The 19,019-nt window shown below is 41.2% G+C and overlaps 1 protein-coding gene across 1 annotated transcript in view; it reads right to left on the bottom strand.

The window, feature by feature from the left end:
* MYO1E (myosin IE) overlaps positions 1 to 19,019 on the bottom strand; it is a 209,927-nt gene that overhangs the window by 36,585 nt on the left and 154,323 nt on the right. The window contains exons 17-19 of the mRNA XM_037833824.1: positions 13,060 to 13,166; positions 6,680 to 6,778; positions 12 to 156 (exon numbers count right to left, since the gene is read on the bottom strand). Coding sequence (XP_037689752.1) covers positions 12 to 156; positions 6,680 to 6,778; positions 13,060 to 13,166 — 351 coding nt within the window. The remainder of the gene's footprint in view (positions 1 to 11; positions 157 to 6,679; positions 6,779 to 13,059; positions 13,167 to 19,019) is intronic.

Genomic DNA, 19,019 nt, shown 5'->3' with positions numbered 1-19,019 from the left:
CCCGCACTCACCGACTCCGGGGCTTTGATGAACACCTTGCTCCTCCCCAGCTGGAACTGGTCGCTGTCCATGTTGACGGACTGCAGCAGGTGCAGGACACCTTGTTTCTCGTCTCCTCTCCACGAGGGCCAGGTGGCCTTGGTGAGGATGGCGTATCTATAAGGAAGGATCAGACTCAGAAGTGCCCAGGCTGGCGCTTTGTTCCCCAGGTACTTGGGCTAAGACAGGGCTGGAGATCCATTTACCATCCACCAATGTTTACGGATGTACCTCGACGACCAGAAAAATCCTCTGGATCCGGGATGCCCACTATGGCATCCTCCTTCTCCCTCCCTAGCTGCCCGTTTCCATGTTAACGCCCCAGTAAAATCTGCTTTCCTTTCTACCAGTTTAAAAATAGCATTCCTGAAGGTCACCAATGACACTCTTCACACAAAAACAAATGGTCTTTTCAGTATGATTTCCCCCCGTTTCTCCTGAGCACTTAACAATTAATGTGAACAAGTTTATAAAGCTCCCCAGAAGCAGCTATATAGTTTCCGTGCCTCAACCTTCATCTTTGAAGCTCTGTCCACCTTGAGCCACAAGGCAACGCAAGATCCAGTCCCTGGCTACTCTCCACTCGTCTCTCCCATCCCCGCTTGGCTCACTGCGTTCCAGGGAGGAAGCCTGTTCTCCTTGGCCCCTGCCGTCCCCACCACCAGGAGAGCTCTGCTCCAAACCCCTGGCCTGGCTGCCCCTTCCGCAGGCTTTACTGAACTGCAGTGATGCTGTCAGAGGCCTTTGCAGACCCCTCACTCAAAAACTGCCCCATGCCATTCTCTCTCACAGCAAATAATATTTTTCCTTCAGAGGATGTGCCATTAATTTGAAATTATGTTCGTGTTTGTGCTTATTTGGTTAAGTTAAGTCTCCTTCATGAGTGGGAGCCCTGTGTGGCGCAGAACTGCACAGCGGCTCCTTAAGGCCTGGCACACGGCAGCAGTTGACGCTCATGGTCGACATTTACGGGATGCTCTTTCGGCACCAGGGAGTGTTCTCAGCGCTTTAGCTGTACGATCTCATTTTATTCTTACAGCAACCTGATCAGATAGGTCTTCCCTTTTGGCAGAGTAGGAAACACCGGCAAATAGAGACTGGACCAAGGCTACTTAGCTGCCAAGTGTCAGAGCTGGGATTTGAGCCTCAATCCATCTCTTTAACCACTGCATTACATATAAATGACTTATAAGTACACATTTCTTTTAAAGATGATACATACAGTTCTAACACGTCTGCGTTAGAAACATCGTAATCAGAAATTGATACAATAAAGGAGAAAGAACCCCAGTCCAGGATGTCAAATACAGAAGGTACAGGAGGAATGAAGGAAGGGAGGGAGGAATGGGAAACCAGAAGAGTGCACAGGTGTGGAGCTGGAGAGTGGAGATGTGCAGGTATATCTAGGGTACAGCCAGCAAGCCCCTGGGCCTCAAAGGAAGCCAGGCCCCCTTGATTCCCAGGCGCTACTACCAAGGATTAGATTGATTTCTGGCAACCCAGGTCCACCAGAAGAGAGGGGGAATTTGATAAAAGCATCCCTATGTTTAGGATCCACGTCTCCCTAAGAGGACAGAATCTGATTTACCCACAGGGCCAGCTGGTTGAGACCCTCTGCTCCCTCCAAATATAATGTAAACTTCCTGGAGAAGTAAATCCTCCTATTCCTTAGGGATGAAAAGCTCAAAATCAAAAAAATAATGCTGCATTTCTCTCGTTTGATTTTGTATAGTAAGGAAATTGTTTTGTACAAATTCTCTCTCCCTTATACCAAAAAGGCCTACAACGGTGAGAGTATCAGCCACACATCAGGATTGCCTGGGGTTTCCCGGGTGCACTAACCATGGAAACACCTTGACCCAGGACCTGTGGCGATCCTTTGCTTTCGTGAGCCTGATGCACCCTCACCTCTCCCTTCTGTATTTCACTGAAGATACCAGGGCAGAGCTCGAGCACAAAGCTCTCCCACTAAACACACCCAGTTCACTTCATTTCTCTCCAGGACAGTAGAGAGAAATGGTTATACAAGGCAATGGGGCCACTGCCTAATTGGTGCCTGTGATTATTTAGGAAAGATGATGGTAACAGCTTGTACTTCTTTCACGAGAGATTTTCAGTTGAAGGCTCAAACACACTGATGTTTCACCTCCTGGCTGTGTGCTGGCTGCTCTGTCAGGCTGCAATGCTCTTGTCTGCCCTTGGACTGACTGGCTCCTTGCTATCTCCCAGCTGTTTCCCCCTCAGAGGAACCCAGGCACCTCCAGCCACTCGCCCGTGGGGTTAAGGGCATTTCCCACTCCCAAGAACACACAAATCTTGGCAGTGAGTAGGACACTCCCCCATGCCGTGCTTGCCTGGGCTTCTGTTCTTTCTTCCCCCTTGCCAGGACACAGAAAAGTCCCCCTTTTCTACCACCACAATCTGAGGACTGGGTCAAGGGAAGGATGCTTGTGAGAAGTGTGAATGATACAAAAAGGTAAATTTTGCAAATTTTAGTTTCTACCATATTTTTCTTCTTTTAAGAATCAGAATCCATATTTGGGCCTATTTTTCCCAACTACAGGTGAGGGGTACATGTTCCATAGCTCAACGAGATGCTTTCTGAGGAATTTAAAATTATTTTCCCAAACCGAGACCCAACTGAGGAAATGAACATGCCAAAAAAGCTCGTTTCCTTTCTCTAGGCCACCGTTATGCTCTAGGTAGTGCTGAGCCACTCCGTTGTTGAGACCTTTGGGCTCCTTGCAGAGGGATATCTAATGCCTGCACACGTGGGGTGCTATGCGACACGCTTGTTTCGACTTCCCCTTCCCACTTTTACTTTCTGTTTCTCACTTGGAAGCATTTCCGTGGACACCTAGAAAGCCCTTTGTAAACAGAGTCTCTTCTCTCAGTCTTGGCAAGAATAAAGGTATGGGGTGGTGCAATTACTCACAGGAGATCACAGGATGAGACAGTCAGTGGCAGAGCTGGGCAAATTCTGCATGACCAAGGCCACAGAACCACATATCTTATGGAAAACCATGTTTTCTCTGGTGGAATAGTCCCTGCCACTGACATGCCTGGTCTTCAAGTGATTTTTCAGTGGACTGTTTCAACAAAAGTTTTCAAAATACAGTGTGGGGCAAAGATAGTCTTCCACATTTCATTCTTGTTTATTATCCTTCCAGTGTTCTAGATAAGAGGAGTATGACAGCATGCTTTTGATAAGATGGTGCTGACCATTTGCCTCTTTGGAAAAGAAAATAATTTCACTGAAATCCTTCAACATAAGGGGCACAATAGATAGTCACTAAACGCCCAGCATGTGGAAGGTCCAGCATCAAAAACCATGCATGCAGTCACATGGTTAGCACGGCCCCAAGACAGACATGGATATCATAAACACCGACGTCACTGCACAGCTCAGTTAAGGAGTTGCAAACAAGAAGCACAGCCTTCTCAGCGCACCTGAGATAAGGAAGGTGCAGAGCATTCCTGAAAGGAGTACATGGACTTCCTGTCCTGCCCAGTGCTGTAGAACTCACAATATTACTTATGGAAGTGAGGGTTTTGTTTTGTTTGGTTTTTAAATAAAGTGGAAGGATGGAGGTCTTTTGTAATTGGTTTCTCAAACAAACAAACAAACAAAAAATCAAGATTAGTTTAAAAAAAAACAGGCTGATCAGTTTTAATAATAATGCTGATTAGAAAGAATTTGCAAATAAAAAATAGAGACTTCTCAGGTACAGGGAACAAACATTGAAGGAGGATAAAAATATATAAATAATTTTGAAATCGCTGAAGGCAGGTCTTCCTGAACTAGGGAAAGAAGGAGGGAAAATACTTTTATTCACTATTTTCTTTGTATAATTTTTTTCTTAACTGAAAAAGAAATGCACTTTTCATCTGCAATCAAAAAAATGCAGTTTTGCAGAAACTTTAATGATTAAGCCAGTGGTTTTCAGCTGGCTTCCCTACCCCCGGGGACATTTGGCATTGACTGGATACTTTTTTGGTCGTCACAACTAGGCAAGGATGGGAGTACTACTGGCGTTTAGTGGGTAGAAGCCAAGGAGGCTGCTATACATCCCACAGTGCACATGACAGACCCCCTCAACAGCAAAGAATCATCCAATTCAAAATGTCAACAGCTGAGGTTGAGAAACTGTGTTCTAAGCTTGTGTTACCAGTCTTCTTAAAGAAGAGCTAGGTCCTTCTCTGTCATTCACCAGCAAGAGGCTCTTGAAACTTATTTTCTCAACTCCCTAAATGCTTATTTTCCTAATGCTTACACTGTTGGGGTACTGGGCCCTTCAATTCAGAGAGCAATGAGGGTGAATTTTTGCTTCTACCCCTACCAAAATTATCAGGAATCTTGAATGGGTGGAGACTGAGTTAAAGAGGCTTTATTGTATGAAACTGGTCTCCTCCCAGGCCCAACTTTTCTTACGCCTTAGATGATCTTCCATGGGTAGCCATTGCATTATCCACCCCAATCTCATGACACAAGAAACAACAACTGTCCCACAGTGAAAGATGTCTTATTAGAAGTTTTGGATTTCAAAGAGGGTAATTAAGCTCTTCTTCAGCCTGCTAGTTCTTTGTTGCATATACTTTGAATTAAAAAAAAAAAAAAAGAAAAGGAATAACCCTGTATCCTGCCCCTGTATCACACACGAAGAGGACACAATTATTTTCTGATTACAACAATAAACGTGGAGTCCTTTATTAAAGGAAATTAAGTAGATGTAGAAAATCCAATGGAACTTCACTAATTTAGAATCATTAGAGAAGTTAGGGACATATAGCATTTTAAATAACAAATAACACGAACTAAGACCAATTAAAGTATAGGCCCTGCCAAATACACTTTAACAGAAATATAAAAATCAGTTAAAGTCAGCCATAAAAAGGCATGAAGTTCTGTTACAAGCTACTACATGGATGAACCATGAAGACACCATGTTGAGTGAAATAAGTCGGACATAAAGGGACAGATATTGTATGATTCCACTTATAAGAAATAGCTAGAACATGCAAATTCATAGAGACAGGAGGTAAAGTACAGGTTAACAGGGGTGGGGGGCAGAGGGAATGGGGAGTTATGTATAATGGGCTTAGTTTTCTGTTTGGAGTGATGGGAAAGGTCAGGTAATGTAGGGTGGTGAGGGGAGTACAATATTGTGAATGTGATTAGTCACATGAAGGCAAGCTTGGGAGTGGGTGAGATGGGAAAGTTTATGTTAAATGTATGCTTGATGATTTGGTAAAAAAAAGGTACTAAAGAGACAACTGCAATTAAATGCAATACACGATCCTGGGCTGGATCTAAGAAGGGAGGAGAAAATGCCCAAAAGGATATTATTGGGACTTATGAAAAAACTGGAAGATAGACTATAATGTTACATTTCTTGAACTTTATAACTGTGCTTAATGGGGCTACCTAAGTGAACATCCTCATTCTTTGGAAACATTAAGGAAGTAGTAAGTGAGCATGATGTATATAAGCTACACTCAAATGTTTAGAAAATAGATAGATGGAAGGATAGATAGAATGACATGGTAAGTGGTAGAAAGTTAAAAGTTGGTGGGTCTGGGTATCTGGATGGGGGTTATACTGGAGTAATTTTCTCAGTCCTTCCTGTGTCACAATTATCATGAATTCCTGAACAGACATGTTACCCTAAGCAGACGGCCTGCTGAATACTTACAGCCACTGATTTATTATACAATAAATGATGGTAAAAAGCAAATAATGCAATTTTTTAAATGGGCAAAGGATCTGAATAGACATTTCTCCAAAAAATGTATACTGATGACCAATAAGCATATGAAAACATACTCAAAACCACAATGAGACATCACTTCACTCACACAGGTATGGCCATAGACAAAGTCAGATAATAAGTGTTGGTGAGAATGTGGAGAAATTGGAACTTTTATACACTGCTGGTGGGAAAGTAAAATGGTGCAGCCGCTGTGGAAATGCCTGACAGTTCCTCAAAAAGGTTAAACATATAATTACCATCTGACACAGTAATTCCATCCCTAGGAATATACCCAGGAGAAATGAAAACATACATCCACACAAAAACTTATACACAAGTGTTCATAGCAGCACTATTCGTAATCGCCAAAAAGTGTAAAGAATCCAAACATCCAACAACTGAAGAATGAATAAACAAAATGTGGGATATCCAAACAATGGACTATTATTCTTCAATAAGTAGGAATGAGGTGCTGATACACAATGTGACATGGATGAACACTGAAAACATTATGCTAACTGAAAGAAGCCAATCACAAAGGACCACATACTATATGATTCCATTTATATGAAATGTCCAGAACTGGCAAATCTACAAGGCAGAAAGTAGATTAGAGGTTGTTTAGGGCAGTGGAGGATGGAGGGATAAGGAGGTGACAGCTGAGGGAAGTGGGGTTTCTTTTTGGGGCAATGAAAATGTTATAAAATAGATTATAATACTGTTTGCATAATTCTGTGAATATCGTTAAAGCTATTGAATTGTATATGAATTACATGTCAAAGTGGAAAGAAGGGAGGGAGGGAGAGAGGGCGGGAGGGAGGGAGAGAGGGAGGGAAGGAGGGAGGGAGGAAGGAAAGAAGGAAGGGAGTCTAGAGTTGTCAGTTCATTACCTCTGTAGGAATTTTTGGAAGATGCGCCGATAGGCATAACCAGCTCTTCTCACTCGAATGTTTTCTTTCAGACCCAGGTATTCTACTTGATGCTTTACCCTTTAAGGAGAATATAGAGCAGGACATTAGTCAATCATTCTCCAACCCCGTATTCTAACCCATCATTCCTCCACAACCATAAATCTGAGCTGTAGGGAAGCATATTAAAGAGGCTACTACTTATGTTCAGAGACTAAGCGGAACTTCTCAGATTGTATCATACTGACTTTTAAAATATTATGAAATACAGCAATTACATCAGAGAACATTACATATCTATCTTAAAGGATAACAGCAAAACAAAATCTCATATACCCATCACCCAGATTATGAACAAAAATACTGGGTTTTCAAAAAAGGAAAGGAAAGAACTTTTAGCCTTTGAATTAAATGACACTAGAGCTGCTTTTGTTATTGAACCTCAAGTTCAATATTGATTCTAGAGCTAATGAGACTACACGTTGAGGCTTTTCTAATGCAAGTTAGGAAAGGGCATATAAAACTATTTATTTCAAAAGCTTAATTAAATATGTTCTAAAAATATATTTAAATTGTGTTTCCAGTTGGTTTTTACAATCATAAAAACACAGCAATTTATTGTGAGAAGAGTATATGCAGAGCACTACGAGATCGATGTTGTCACATGGCAGGGATGGTTCATACCAGAAAAGTTGCCCCTCACACACACTGTAAGCTCAGTAGGTCTGGTACTGGGGTGATGCACAGACATGTGAATTATGAAAATCCAGCCCTTGCTGAGAAAAGTGCAATAACCTGGAAGATCCAGAGCACTAGCTTCTAACCGTCCACTTAGGGATGTGAAACAGGGCCCCTGCTGTGTGCTTTGCAGGCCGGTTGCATACAGGCAATTGGAAACATGAGTTTTAAGGAAAAGGAGACATAGGAAAAACAAACTCTCTGCTTCTGTCTTTTGAAGACAGGATGTCAGAATTCTGCTGTGGTAGGGAGGTAGCTCCCCACGCTCCCCGTTTGGTACACTTGGCTTCATCTGTGCTAAATGATTGGTTCTGGGGAATAGGCCCCTCATGAGTCTGCTGAGCCAAAAAGGCAATTTACAATTTCGCAAAGGTTCCCAGCAGCCGCCTCCTCAGCACGTCTCAGGAAACCCATCATTTCCAACTAAGCCCCACACCTGCTGCTACCTACTTTGTGCCAGTCACACTATGGGAGGTGCTAGAACACCAGAAAAAACACAAAAGGACAATGTGTGATTCCAGCTGGAGGACCCAGAGACAGCGCAGTGGCTGAAAGCCAGGTTCTGGAGCTGGGTTCCTGGGTGTGCTCCTGGCTCTGCCACTCTGTGCCTCAGTTTCTCTCCTGTGAAATGGAGTGGTGATGTTAGAACTTACTCCTTAGTTGGGTACAATCCACTCAACCAACTCCTGGCATGGGTCATGTAAAACTCCTATCATCCTAATATATTCCCAGCTACAAACAGATAAACCACAACAGGAGAATAGAAAAAGAAATGGATTTTTCACAGTGGGAGGTTTCTCAGAGACGGTGACAGGCCTGGACCCGGGCAGAGGAATTGAATTCACCAGATGCAGAGGAGGAGAAGGTAGAGGCCAAGGAAAAGCAGAGGCTCAAAGATGGGAAAAGGAGAGAGCAGGACGTAGAAGAATCAAGCTCCAGGAGGGACTGGAGCCCTGACTGCCCTGGGAAGGTCAGGCTCACATAGTGAGGGATATTTAAAACATCAAAAGTCTATTTGGTCTTTACTTGAGCAAACACCCACAAATGCCAGCCCCTCCAAGAATTAACTAAGATTCAGTACCCACAGCTGTCTAGATAAAACACAGACAGAGAAAATAAAAGACATGTTTTGTCATAAATATCTGGTTAAAGGGGTAGAAATCCGATTCAGGAAAATAATTAATTTTCCTTCCCCCATGTACGAAATCCAAAACTCCCCACTGGCCTTTTCTCTAGTAAGGAAAAGGAGCATGAGGCTGCCCATTTCAGATATTTGCTCATTGCAATGTTCTTTTCATAAATACTGGCTACACTCCAAGCTTCTGAGACAGAGAATGCATCACCCATTGATGCATTCCTTGTCCATGAATCACATAGGCAAGAATATTCCTCATGTGAAAACATTGTTTCATTCATTATAAATATGATAATCAGGAAATTTTTAATTGAAATTTTCTTCAGCAGGGCAATCCATGTAGCAAATCCCACAACATTTAAAATTTCATGTATCAAGGGATCTGGGTTGATTTCTTAATATCTCTGGGGCCCTGTCGCCTTCTCAGGGAACGTCAGCAAGGCCGGCAATGCTGGTTGCTCCTGGGTCGGGCCATCGCCTTCTCTCAAGAGGAGCCTCGACAAGATTGTCCTCAGCTCGTTAACTCAAGTAGGTCATGGCCTGAGAAGCCTGCGAGGGCAGCGGCACAGAATCCAGGGCAAGCAATTTTGCCAAAAGCCAAATAAAAACAGTCCAACAGGAAAAGAAAAAACCCACACCCCATAAATTCGTGGAGTAAATGTGTCCACCAAAGACTTCAGTTGAGCCTGTAATCCCCGCCAGTGAGGCACACTGCCTCAAGGGCACCAAACACTCAACATTCACGGAGGAAATGAAACTGCCCATCATGCAATAAAGCCAAACCTGGGATTAAGGGAGGAATCCCAGGAAACAATCCTATTGGAAATAAAAACCAACCCTTTGCCAACTGATACCTTGGACTTGTTAAAAGCAGTTTACATAGGTTAATTTATGTCAGGAAGTTCCTTACTGCAATTCAAATAACAGACAGAATTAAAAAAAAAAAGGAAAACAACAGGGAAAGTTCTATGAGGATTTACTGAATGAAATGGGACACTATTTTAATTTCTCCATTTTCTAATATCGAATGAATCAGTTTGGATTTTATGAGAAGGTGGCATCAGGGTTGGGAATTTCCAAATAGCAGCTTGTGCAAAATTTCTATGTCAGAGGGGCAATCTATTTGGTGAGGGGTGGTAGTGGCAGGGGTGCATTTGCAGGGCAAGTGGAAGGTTTTCATTTAACATTATATTTGTTGGGAGTGCTGGGGAAGGAAAGATTGGTAGATTTTGACAGAGTGGAGAGGGTAGGCTAAGAAACTCCTTGCACTACCTCAGCTTCCAAGACTCTCATTATTTATTTCTGAGATTGCCTGTGACACTACTCTTCTGTTGTGTGTGTATTTGCACATGTGTGAGTGTGATGTGCAAAGGTGGGCATGTGTGTGGGGGTGTGTGTAAGAATGACACAGAGACAGACAGAACCAGGCTGACAGTCAGGGGGTACAGATCTGGGAGTGTCCTTTCTGTTAGACGGAAGGTGCCATTCCTGATGCCCTTTTAGCTGGTGCTTTGTCATTAATTCTCACCATGTATGCTACTAAATCCTTTATATAGGCCAATGGGAAATTGGCCTCTCCCTTCATAGAGAAAGCAAATTTGGTTTCCCAGGTTTAGGATCTTCAGGATCATTTCACAAGACTAAGAGCTTCTTGAGGGTAGGGGTTATACCTTTTATTTTTATTCCCCAGCCCCTAGCACAGCACCATGAGTGCTCGATAAATATGGATATATGAATATACAGGTGGAGGAATGGATGAAACAACTGGATAGGACCTCAGAATACCACAGAATTATTTAAGGATATTTTCTCTTATAGATGCACTGTAGCTAATAAATGAAGACAAAACTAAAATATGATTCTGCAACCCATAATGAATTAATGGATATAGGCCTTGGTCATCAGTGCTTGTTAATATCATAAAAAGAGAGTAACCAAGCATGTACATCCTAATGGAGAAAGATACTATTTTTAGGAAAGAAAAGGAGAGGAGGAGGGAGAGAGAGGGATAAGGAGGAGAAAATAAAAGAAAAAAATTAAACCTGAATCTGATCAAGCCTCTACATCTAAGAACCAATTTCTAGGAAGTTCAGAGGATAAAGAAATGTGCTAATGGTCCCACAAGTATCCAGTCTGCAAAATCCAGACAGTGAACAACTACAGAATAAATAGCCCAGTTTCTTCAACAATACATTGTCAGCAGAACAAAAAAGAGAGCAATTGCAATTTACAGGCCTTATTTGGGTCCTGAACCAAACACACTGTAAAAAAATTTAATAAATACGTGACAACCAGGAAAATTTGAACACTGATTTGATACCTGACATCAAAAGAATGAGTATTATTTTTTAGGTATGGTAATGTAATTGTGGTTATGTGTTTATAAAAAAGTGTTCTTAGAACAAAATATTTATAGATGAAAGGACATGATGTCTGGGATTTGTTTCAAAATACTGGGGGAAGAAGGAGGGGCTGATGAGGATGGAGCTAGAACATGACTGGTCATGAGCTGGTAATTAGTGAAATTGGTTGATAAGTACATGGGGATTTGTGATAGTATTCTACTTTTGTACATATTTTTAATTTTCTCTAATGTAATGATTAAAAAATTGGATGACCCTTGGAGAGCCTATTCCAGATGGACTCTCAGTTTAAAGAGGAGATTAAGTTAATGATGAGGCCAGCACCAGTTTTTCCAAATCCAAGTGCAACCCTTCGCTCTACATATCAGCAGTTCTCAAAATGTGGTCTGAGAGCAGCAGCGGCACCTGAGCACCCGGGAGCTTTTAACTCTTGGGCTCCATACCAGACCTCCTGAATCAGAAAATCTGGGGGTGGGGACCAGCAATCTGGGTTTTAATAAGCCTTCTGGGGAATTCTGATGAGAACCAGTGTAGGGGTGAGGAAGAGCCATTTTTCTATCTTTAGGTGGGAAGACATCGCATCTTTCTGTATTCTTTTGGCATCTAAGGAGAAACGGAGTCACGCATTTCAGAAAAGCAGAGGACAAATTAAATACATCCAGAAGAATGATCATGGGAACTGGTTGGATTCCATGTCCCAACTGAGTGATTGGCCTGTGGAAGACAAGATTCAAGGGAAACACGATGGCTGCCTTGACCACTCTAAGTATCAGAAGGGCTGTCAAGCGGAACAGTAATGAGAATAATTCTTATGGCAGATGACAGACCTTGGACCAAGGTAAAACTGACTTGGAGAAGGACTGTAAGAGCCTACTAATGGTTTCATCCAAAAACAGACTCATCACCTTAAGAGGTGTGAATTCCTGATTGGAGCCTGAAATCATTAACAGAGAATATTTTAGGAGGAACATTAGATTACATAAAATTGAAATTTTTAAACAATTAAATAGAAAAGAAGTCTTAGGAACATGTATCTATTGATGAGATTATTCAAAACATTGTGCACTGACCAAATGGAAGGCTCCAACGTCCAAGCAGCAGGGCTTCTTAAGATGAGAGAACAGACTGTACCATGCGGTATTTAAATATAAAGAAGAAATTTCAGCCAGTGATTGTTTGAGCTTAGGCATTTTCCTTAATATGTATCTTTTCCCTCTGCAAAGGATCAAGTATTTTATCTGTTTGCCACGGAACTTGCCAGTTGAATGGGAAATGTTCCTCAGAGGAGGTAATTCACAGCTGGTCCTCTCCGTGAAGTTTAACCTTGATTAAATCACTTGATACCTAAAAGTCTGTTTTCTTTTCTCCAAAAGAGAAAAGAGATAGCAATTCTGGTATGCCCACATCCTAGGACTTCATTATCTTACGACAATCACCATGGTCCTCTCTTCAGTCAGGGTCACCCAGCCCCAAGTTCTCTCTGCAGCTCTTCTGCCCATGTTCCCATTAACACTGGGATCAGGCCACTCCAAAATTGCGCCTGGATCCCCCAGCCGGGGACAAAAACCATATTCTCTCATCACCACCTTAAATTTTTCCTACCGACCATCTCCTTACATCCTGCATAGGTTAAGCCCCTAAACACCAATGGTAGGAGGAGCAGTGACCCAGACTTTCTCAGAAGTCAAGGAAGAAAGGGTGCACTGAATGCCAGGGTTCCACATCTTTCCTTGGCCTCTTCCCTCCCAGATTCATCCTATTCGTCAACACGGTCCTTGGTGAGATTACTGAGTCTGCAAAATGTCCCTGGCCACGAGCAGCAGTAAATGGCAGATTGCTTTTTAACCAGCTCTCTGGAACTTCACTTTCAATCTCAAGCTAAGCATCCTACGCCACATTCAACGGGAGTCGTCGGGAACTGAGTGGACCAAGAATGTCGACATAGTGCCTCAAAATAATTTTGAGACCATCACGACTCTGAGGCATTAGGTGTTCATTTGTCTTTTTGTTTAATTCTGCTCTCAGATTAGCCAAGATCAACATTATGAATAACTAATTCTGAACTGAATGGTACTGCGAGCATTTCAGGAAAAGACAGGAGGTAATGTATATATATCTGCCCATACCTGCTTTCCTCCCAGTCTTTGGGCTTCTTTGTTTCATTTGGTTTTATGCAGCGAATATAGTGGGGTGTACATTTCATCAGGGTGCTCACAAGGTCATTGGCTTGTTTCTAGAAAGAAAGAATAGTATCAGAAACGCGGAACTTCACCCACTATAGATCAACTTTCAAAGAATGCTTTGGTGTGACACTCTAGGGTGGAAATATTTAGATAGAAAATTAATCTTTATGACAATTTATTCATTAAGCTTTAATAAGGTCTTTTAACACTCTTAAAGCTCTACTGACTTTTATGATGATTTTAACCCTTAATTGGGTCTGAAATGTGATCTTTGAAAGCAACTAGGCATTTTTAGACTTGCTAAAACAAAAACAAAAACAAACAAACAAACAAAAAATCCAGTAAACAACAAGGTACAAGGAAGCATGTCATGTTGATAACAAAGTAAGTTCACGTTATATTGTCTTAGAGCCTCGGCAAATTCATTGTTCTCACTGAACTTTTTTTGGGGGGAGGGTCAAATTATTTGCAAGGATAAACTCATCAAAATTACCTTCTCTTCCTTTACTGAAAATCCCACCAACGAAGAACCATTATATTAAAATGAGAAAATCATAGTCAAAAGATGTGCAATTCATAAAAACTCAGAATTTATAAACTTCTCGTATGGTATCTCCATCCAACTTCATCCTCCACATATCTCTTTACAAACACACAGACTTTGAGCAGTTTCATTGTGGCAGACAATTTACTACTTCACATGGCTAAAATATTCCATATAAAATCATTTATGTCTGATTGCACATTGGGTACCCAAAATGGAACTATGTTCAAGAAGAAAAAGTCTCATATGTAAAGCTGAATTTGCTTTAAATGATGAGTCTCTCAAGCTGGGTTTGAAGAAGCAGGGGCAGAGCTTGTATCAGCATTATCACCACCACACCTCACCCCCAGCCAAGCACACCCAAGGAGGTGGCTGGCACACGCAGACTCTACTTCCAAGCAAATCAGCACGAGGAGAGAAAACCTCCTAAAGAAAATAGGGAAAAGGCATCTCCAAAGCCAGGAAACCATTACAAAGTGAGCAGAAGCGATTTGCTTGCAGAAGACAGCCCTCTCTCAATTAGGGCCTTTCTGTTTTCATGGGCTTGGGAAATCTGAAACCCTTGAGAAAAACTCTTGGGTATATTCAAAACAAGATGTTTGCTGGTGAATTCAGTTTGCTGTTTAGATGTTCAGAATACAGCATTCTTTGCCATTCTTGAAATTGAGGGCAAAACCGCAGAGGTTGTATGATGAAAGCAAAACCCTATGATGAGAAAGTAATTTGATTTTAATTTTCTTTGTTGATGTAGATTGTACTTCAGAACAAATATGACAATTTTTGTAACTCATAAGAGGAAGCTGGGGAGGACTGCAGAGTTTCTTACAAAAAGGCTTCTTTAAAAAATTCCCCAAACAGCAAGAATAACTTTACAGATCCTTCTGTCCTATGCATTTCTTTAATAGCATACCTTCAGAGTTAAAAGTTTTGGTAATGGATAGTGGAGATGGTAGCACAACATTGTAACACAATTATGCCACCGAATTGTACTTAATGGTTAAAATGGCAAATCTTATGTTATGTTATGTTTTATGTGTTACCACAATAAAATTTGAAGGAAGGAAGGAAGGAAGGGGGGAAGGGAGAGAGGGGCAAGTGTGACTTAAGCTTATGTGTCACTAGACATAGTTCCCACTAACTCAAAATGAGGATGGATAATATTTACTGAGCATGCATAATGGACTGGACATACAGATTATCTATGCTTTACAATGACTCTAAGAGGTAACTACCATTATTCAACCTGTTTCGTAGATGAGAAATTTAAAGAAATAAAGTATTGCTCAAGATGCCACAAATAGTAAGCAGCACAACCGAGGACTGAAACAAAGTCTGTGAGCTACCAAAGTCTGTTTCTGAACCACAATGATATATCGCCTTCCTAACAAGGATAGGGATCATTTAGCGTGATATAAAGGGATTGATTGGGTGAGCTGGAATTAAACAGAAGCCTTCGGGTGGAGGGGTAATTAATTTCACCAGACAGGAATACATCTTAAACCATCAAAATTATACTGAACTTTCATAGACAGGAATTAACTTGACATTTCTGCTGAGGTAGTTCCATGTGAGAAACCAGATTTTAATTCTGACTGCAGCCAAGCAGAGTCCATGATTTAGTACAGAAAGTGATAAATGACACTTGCCCAGCAGATGCAGAGATCCAGCATGAAGGTGGACAGTACAGTGAGTCAAGGCCTGTGGTGAAAGCTCCTCACTCTAACCTCAACGCAGATTCAGGGCAAACCTCGGTTGGAGTCCTGCTGCTGCTGTTTGTAAGCTACACAACGAATCACTAAATTTCTCTAGGCTTCAGTTTGCTCATCTGTACAATAAGTGGGTTAGACCAGAAGATCTCTTATATCTTAATTTCAAGGTTGAAACAGATGTTAAAAGTCAACCAGTCCATGGTGTTGATGTTGTCACAAACATTGGGACTAGCGGTTTGATGTGCTGAGCCCTCGAGCATGGGACTTGCCCTTATGAGGCTCATTACCACAAAGGAGAGTCTAAAGTTGTATGTAATGGTGCCTAAGAGTCTCCCCCTGAGTACCTCTTTGTTGCTCAGATGTGGCCCTCTCTCTCTCTAACTGAGCCATCTCGACAGGTGAACTCGCTGCCCTCCCCCCTACGTGGGACCCGACCCCCAGGGGTGTAAATCTCCCTGGCAACGCAGAGTATGACTCCCGGGGATGAATGTGGACCCGGCATCATGGGACTGAGAGTATCTTCTTGACCAAAAGGGGGATGCAAAATGAGACGAAATAGTTTCAGTGGCTGAGAGATTCCAAATGGAGTCGAGAGGTCACTCTGGTGGACATTCTTAAGCACTATATAGATAACACCTCTTAGGCTTTAATGTATTGGAATAGCTAGAAGTAAATACCTGAAGCTACCAAACTCCAACCCAGCAGTCTGGACTCCTGAAGACAATTATATAATAATGTAGATTATAAGGGGTGACAGTGTGATTGTGAAGACCTTGTGGATCACACCCCCTTTAGCTAGTGTATGGATGAGTGGAGGAATGGGGATAAAAACTAAAGGACAAATGGGGTGGGATGGGGGGATGATTTGGGTGTTCTTTTTTCACTTTTATTTTTTATTCTTGTTCTGGTTCTTTCTGATGTAAGGAAAATGTTCAGAGATAGATTGTGGTGATGAACGCATAACTATGTTATCATACTGTGGACAGTGGATTGTATATCATGGATGATTGTATGGTGTGTGAATGTATTTCAATAAAACTGAATTTAATAAAAAAAAAAAAAAAAGTCAACCAGTCCAATCACCTGCATGATGCTTGAATCTCCTCTGTCATATCTCACAAATTTACAAAATCGTCATTTTGTAAATTTAACTCGAGATCCAGCATCATTTAGAAAATACTGCATCCCAGTCCATCTTTGCCAGCTCTGAGCTAAATTCTGTTTCCTTGAGACGGCTGCTGCAAAGGAGAGGCTAGGCCTCCCTACGGTTGTGCCTAAGAGCCTCCTCCCGAATGCCTCTTTGTTGCTCAGATGTGGCCCTGTCTCTCTAGCTAAGCCAACTTAAAGGTGAAATCACTGCCCTCCCCCCTACATGGGATCAGACACCCAGGGGAGTGACTCTCCCTGGCAACGTGGAATACGACTCCCGGGGAGGTATGTAGACCTGGCATCGTGGGACGGAGAACATCTTCTTGACCAAAAGGGGGATGTGAAAGGAAATGAAATAAGCTTCAGTGGCAGAGAGATTCCAAAAGGAGCCGAGAGGTCACTCTGGTGGGCACTCTTATGCACACTTTAGACAACCCTTTTTAGGTTCTAAAGAATTGGGGTAGCTGGTGGTGGATACCTGAAACTATCAAACTACAACCCAGAACCCATGAATCTCGAAGACAGTTGTATAAAAATGTAGCTTATGAGGGGTGACAATGGGATTGGGAAAGCCATAAGGACCACACTCCACTTTGTCTAGTTTATGGATGGATAACTAGAAAAATAGGGGAAGGAAACAAACAAAGGTACCCAGTATTCTTTTTTACTCCAATTGCTCTTTTTCACTCTAATTATTATTCTTGTTATTTTTGTGTGTGTGCTAATGAAGGTGCCAGGGATTGATTTGGGTGATGAATGTACCACTATGTAATGGTACTGTAAACAATCAAAAGTACAATTTGTTTTGTATGACTGCGTGGTATGTGAATATATCTCAATAAAATGAAGATAAAAAAAAAATAAATAAATTCTGTTTCCTTGTAGTATCGATCTTTGGTCTTAATTTTCATACTGGTCCCACTAGCCACAACAGTAAAGAATTTAGTGACCCCCTTAGTGTTACTACATATATTATATTCTTATTTATAACCAAGATAATGTGAGTTCTCATCAACTGAATAGTCTATTAATTACATCCTCTAGATCAGCTTTAAATTTTAAAGACTTAGAATGTAATAAAATACCAAATACCAAAACTTCCTTGATCATAAAATTAATTTTTCTTTGAAGGATCTTGGGATTCCCTTAAAGCTAACATCTCAGGGATCCCCTTAGACACAGGGATATCATGAAGATACTTCATGATATCTGAAAAAATATTATGGATGTAGATTGTGCAAGAGATTGGGTCATGGCCATGCATCTCTATGAAGTGTCTTAATGGGAATGTATAAAATAAAATCCATAGTATTTGTTGCTTACAGAGCATTTGCCTTATTTTCTTACGAGTAAGATGTTAAACATGCAAATCCACAACCTCCGAGACATTATAACAGAACTGCCATTTTGTAAATTTAACCGGAGCACCAAAGGCTGAAGCCAACATGCCCAGTGGGCTGCCTCCTCAGCATCTGCAGCCTTTAAAACATGTTCTATCATGTCTGCATTCCAAAACCAAAGTGTCAATTCAACTTTCTTATCAGTCTCAGTCTACTCTTAAATTCCACTTAATATTAGGTTATTGATTGAGGTTTTATTTTCACCACTTCAAATATTTGAGCACATGTTTGTTTGTTTGTCTGTTTGTTTGTTTGAAGAGACTTTGCTATATTTCTTTCTTTATTTTTTTTCCCCATCAATGCAACAGACTAAAACAGGTGAAATCTGAACTATTTAAACTACCAAGTTGGATCTTCTCATTTTCTTCATCTCAGTAGATGATACCATCCTTCAACTTACTGTTTGGAACAAACACCTAGGAATTATCCCTGATTCTTCCTTTCTCTCACATGACTCATTCCATCTATTGGCAAATCCTGTTCCCTCAACTTTTTTTTAAATGCAATTTTATTGAGATATACTCACATCCCATACAAACCACTTGGAGTACACAATCACTGGCTCACAGCATCATCACATGGTTGTGCATACACTCCCATGATCAATTTTAAAACATTTTCATTACTCCAGAAAAGAACTAAAAATAAAAAAGAAAACCCAAATCCTCCCATACCCCTTATCCCCCGCAACCCATTATTGACCCATCGTATTGGTGTGGCTCATTTGTTACTGTTAATGAAAGAATATTAAAATATTACCGTTAACCATCATGAGCGCATGTTTTTTGTTTTGTTTTGTTTTTTTAAACTGTATTCTAAAATTGTCAAATACTTCCTCATCAGATTAAGAAATGTGTCAAAATAATGCCAGGTAGATTTGCCCCCAATATCTTCTTATTGTTGGACTTTCAATAGGATTTCAGGTATAATAGATTAAGAGGTGCATCTTGATTAGAATGAGGGCTATGGAGTAGGATCACTTGAGTTTAAATCCTGGCTTTGTTGCTTATTAGCAGTGTGCCAGTTTCCTCATCAGTAAAATGGGGATAATAATACCTACCTCATGGGGTTGTTATGAAGACTAAAAGAGATATTTGCCTG

The sequence above is a fragment of the Choloepus didactylus genome, chromosome 4 (genome assembly GCF_015220235.1).
Source record: "Choloepus didactylus isolate mChoDid1 chromosome 4, mChoDid1.pri, whole genome shotgun sequence".
Taxonomy (NCBI): Eukaryota; Metazoa; Chordata; class Mammalia; order Pilosa; family Megalonychidae; genus Choloepus; species Choloepus didactylus.
Note: the sequence above shows the minus strand (reverse complement) of the source record. Positions and strands in the feature narration are given on the sequence as shown.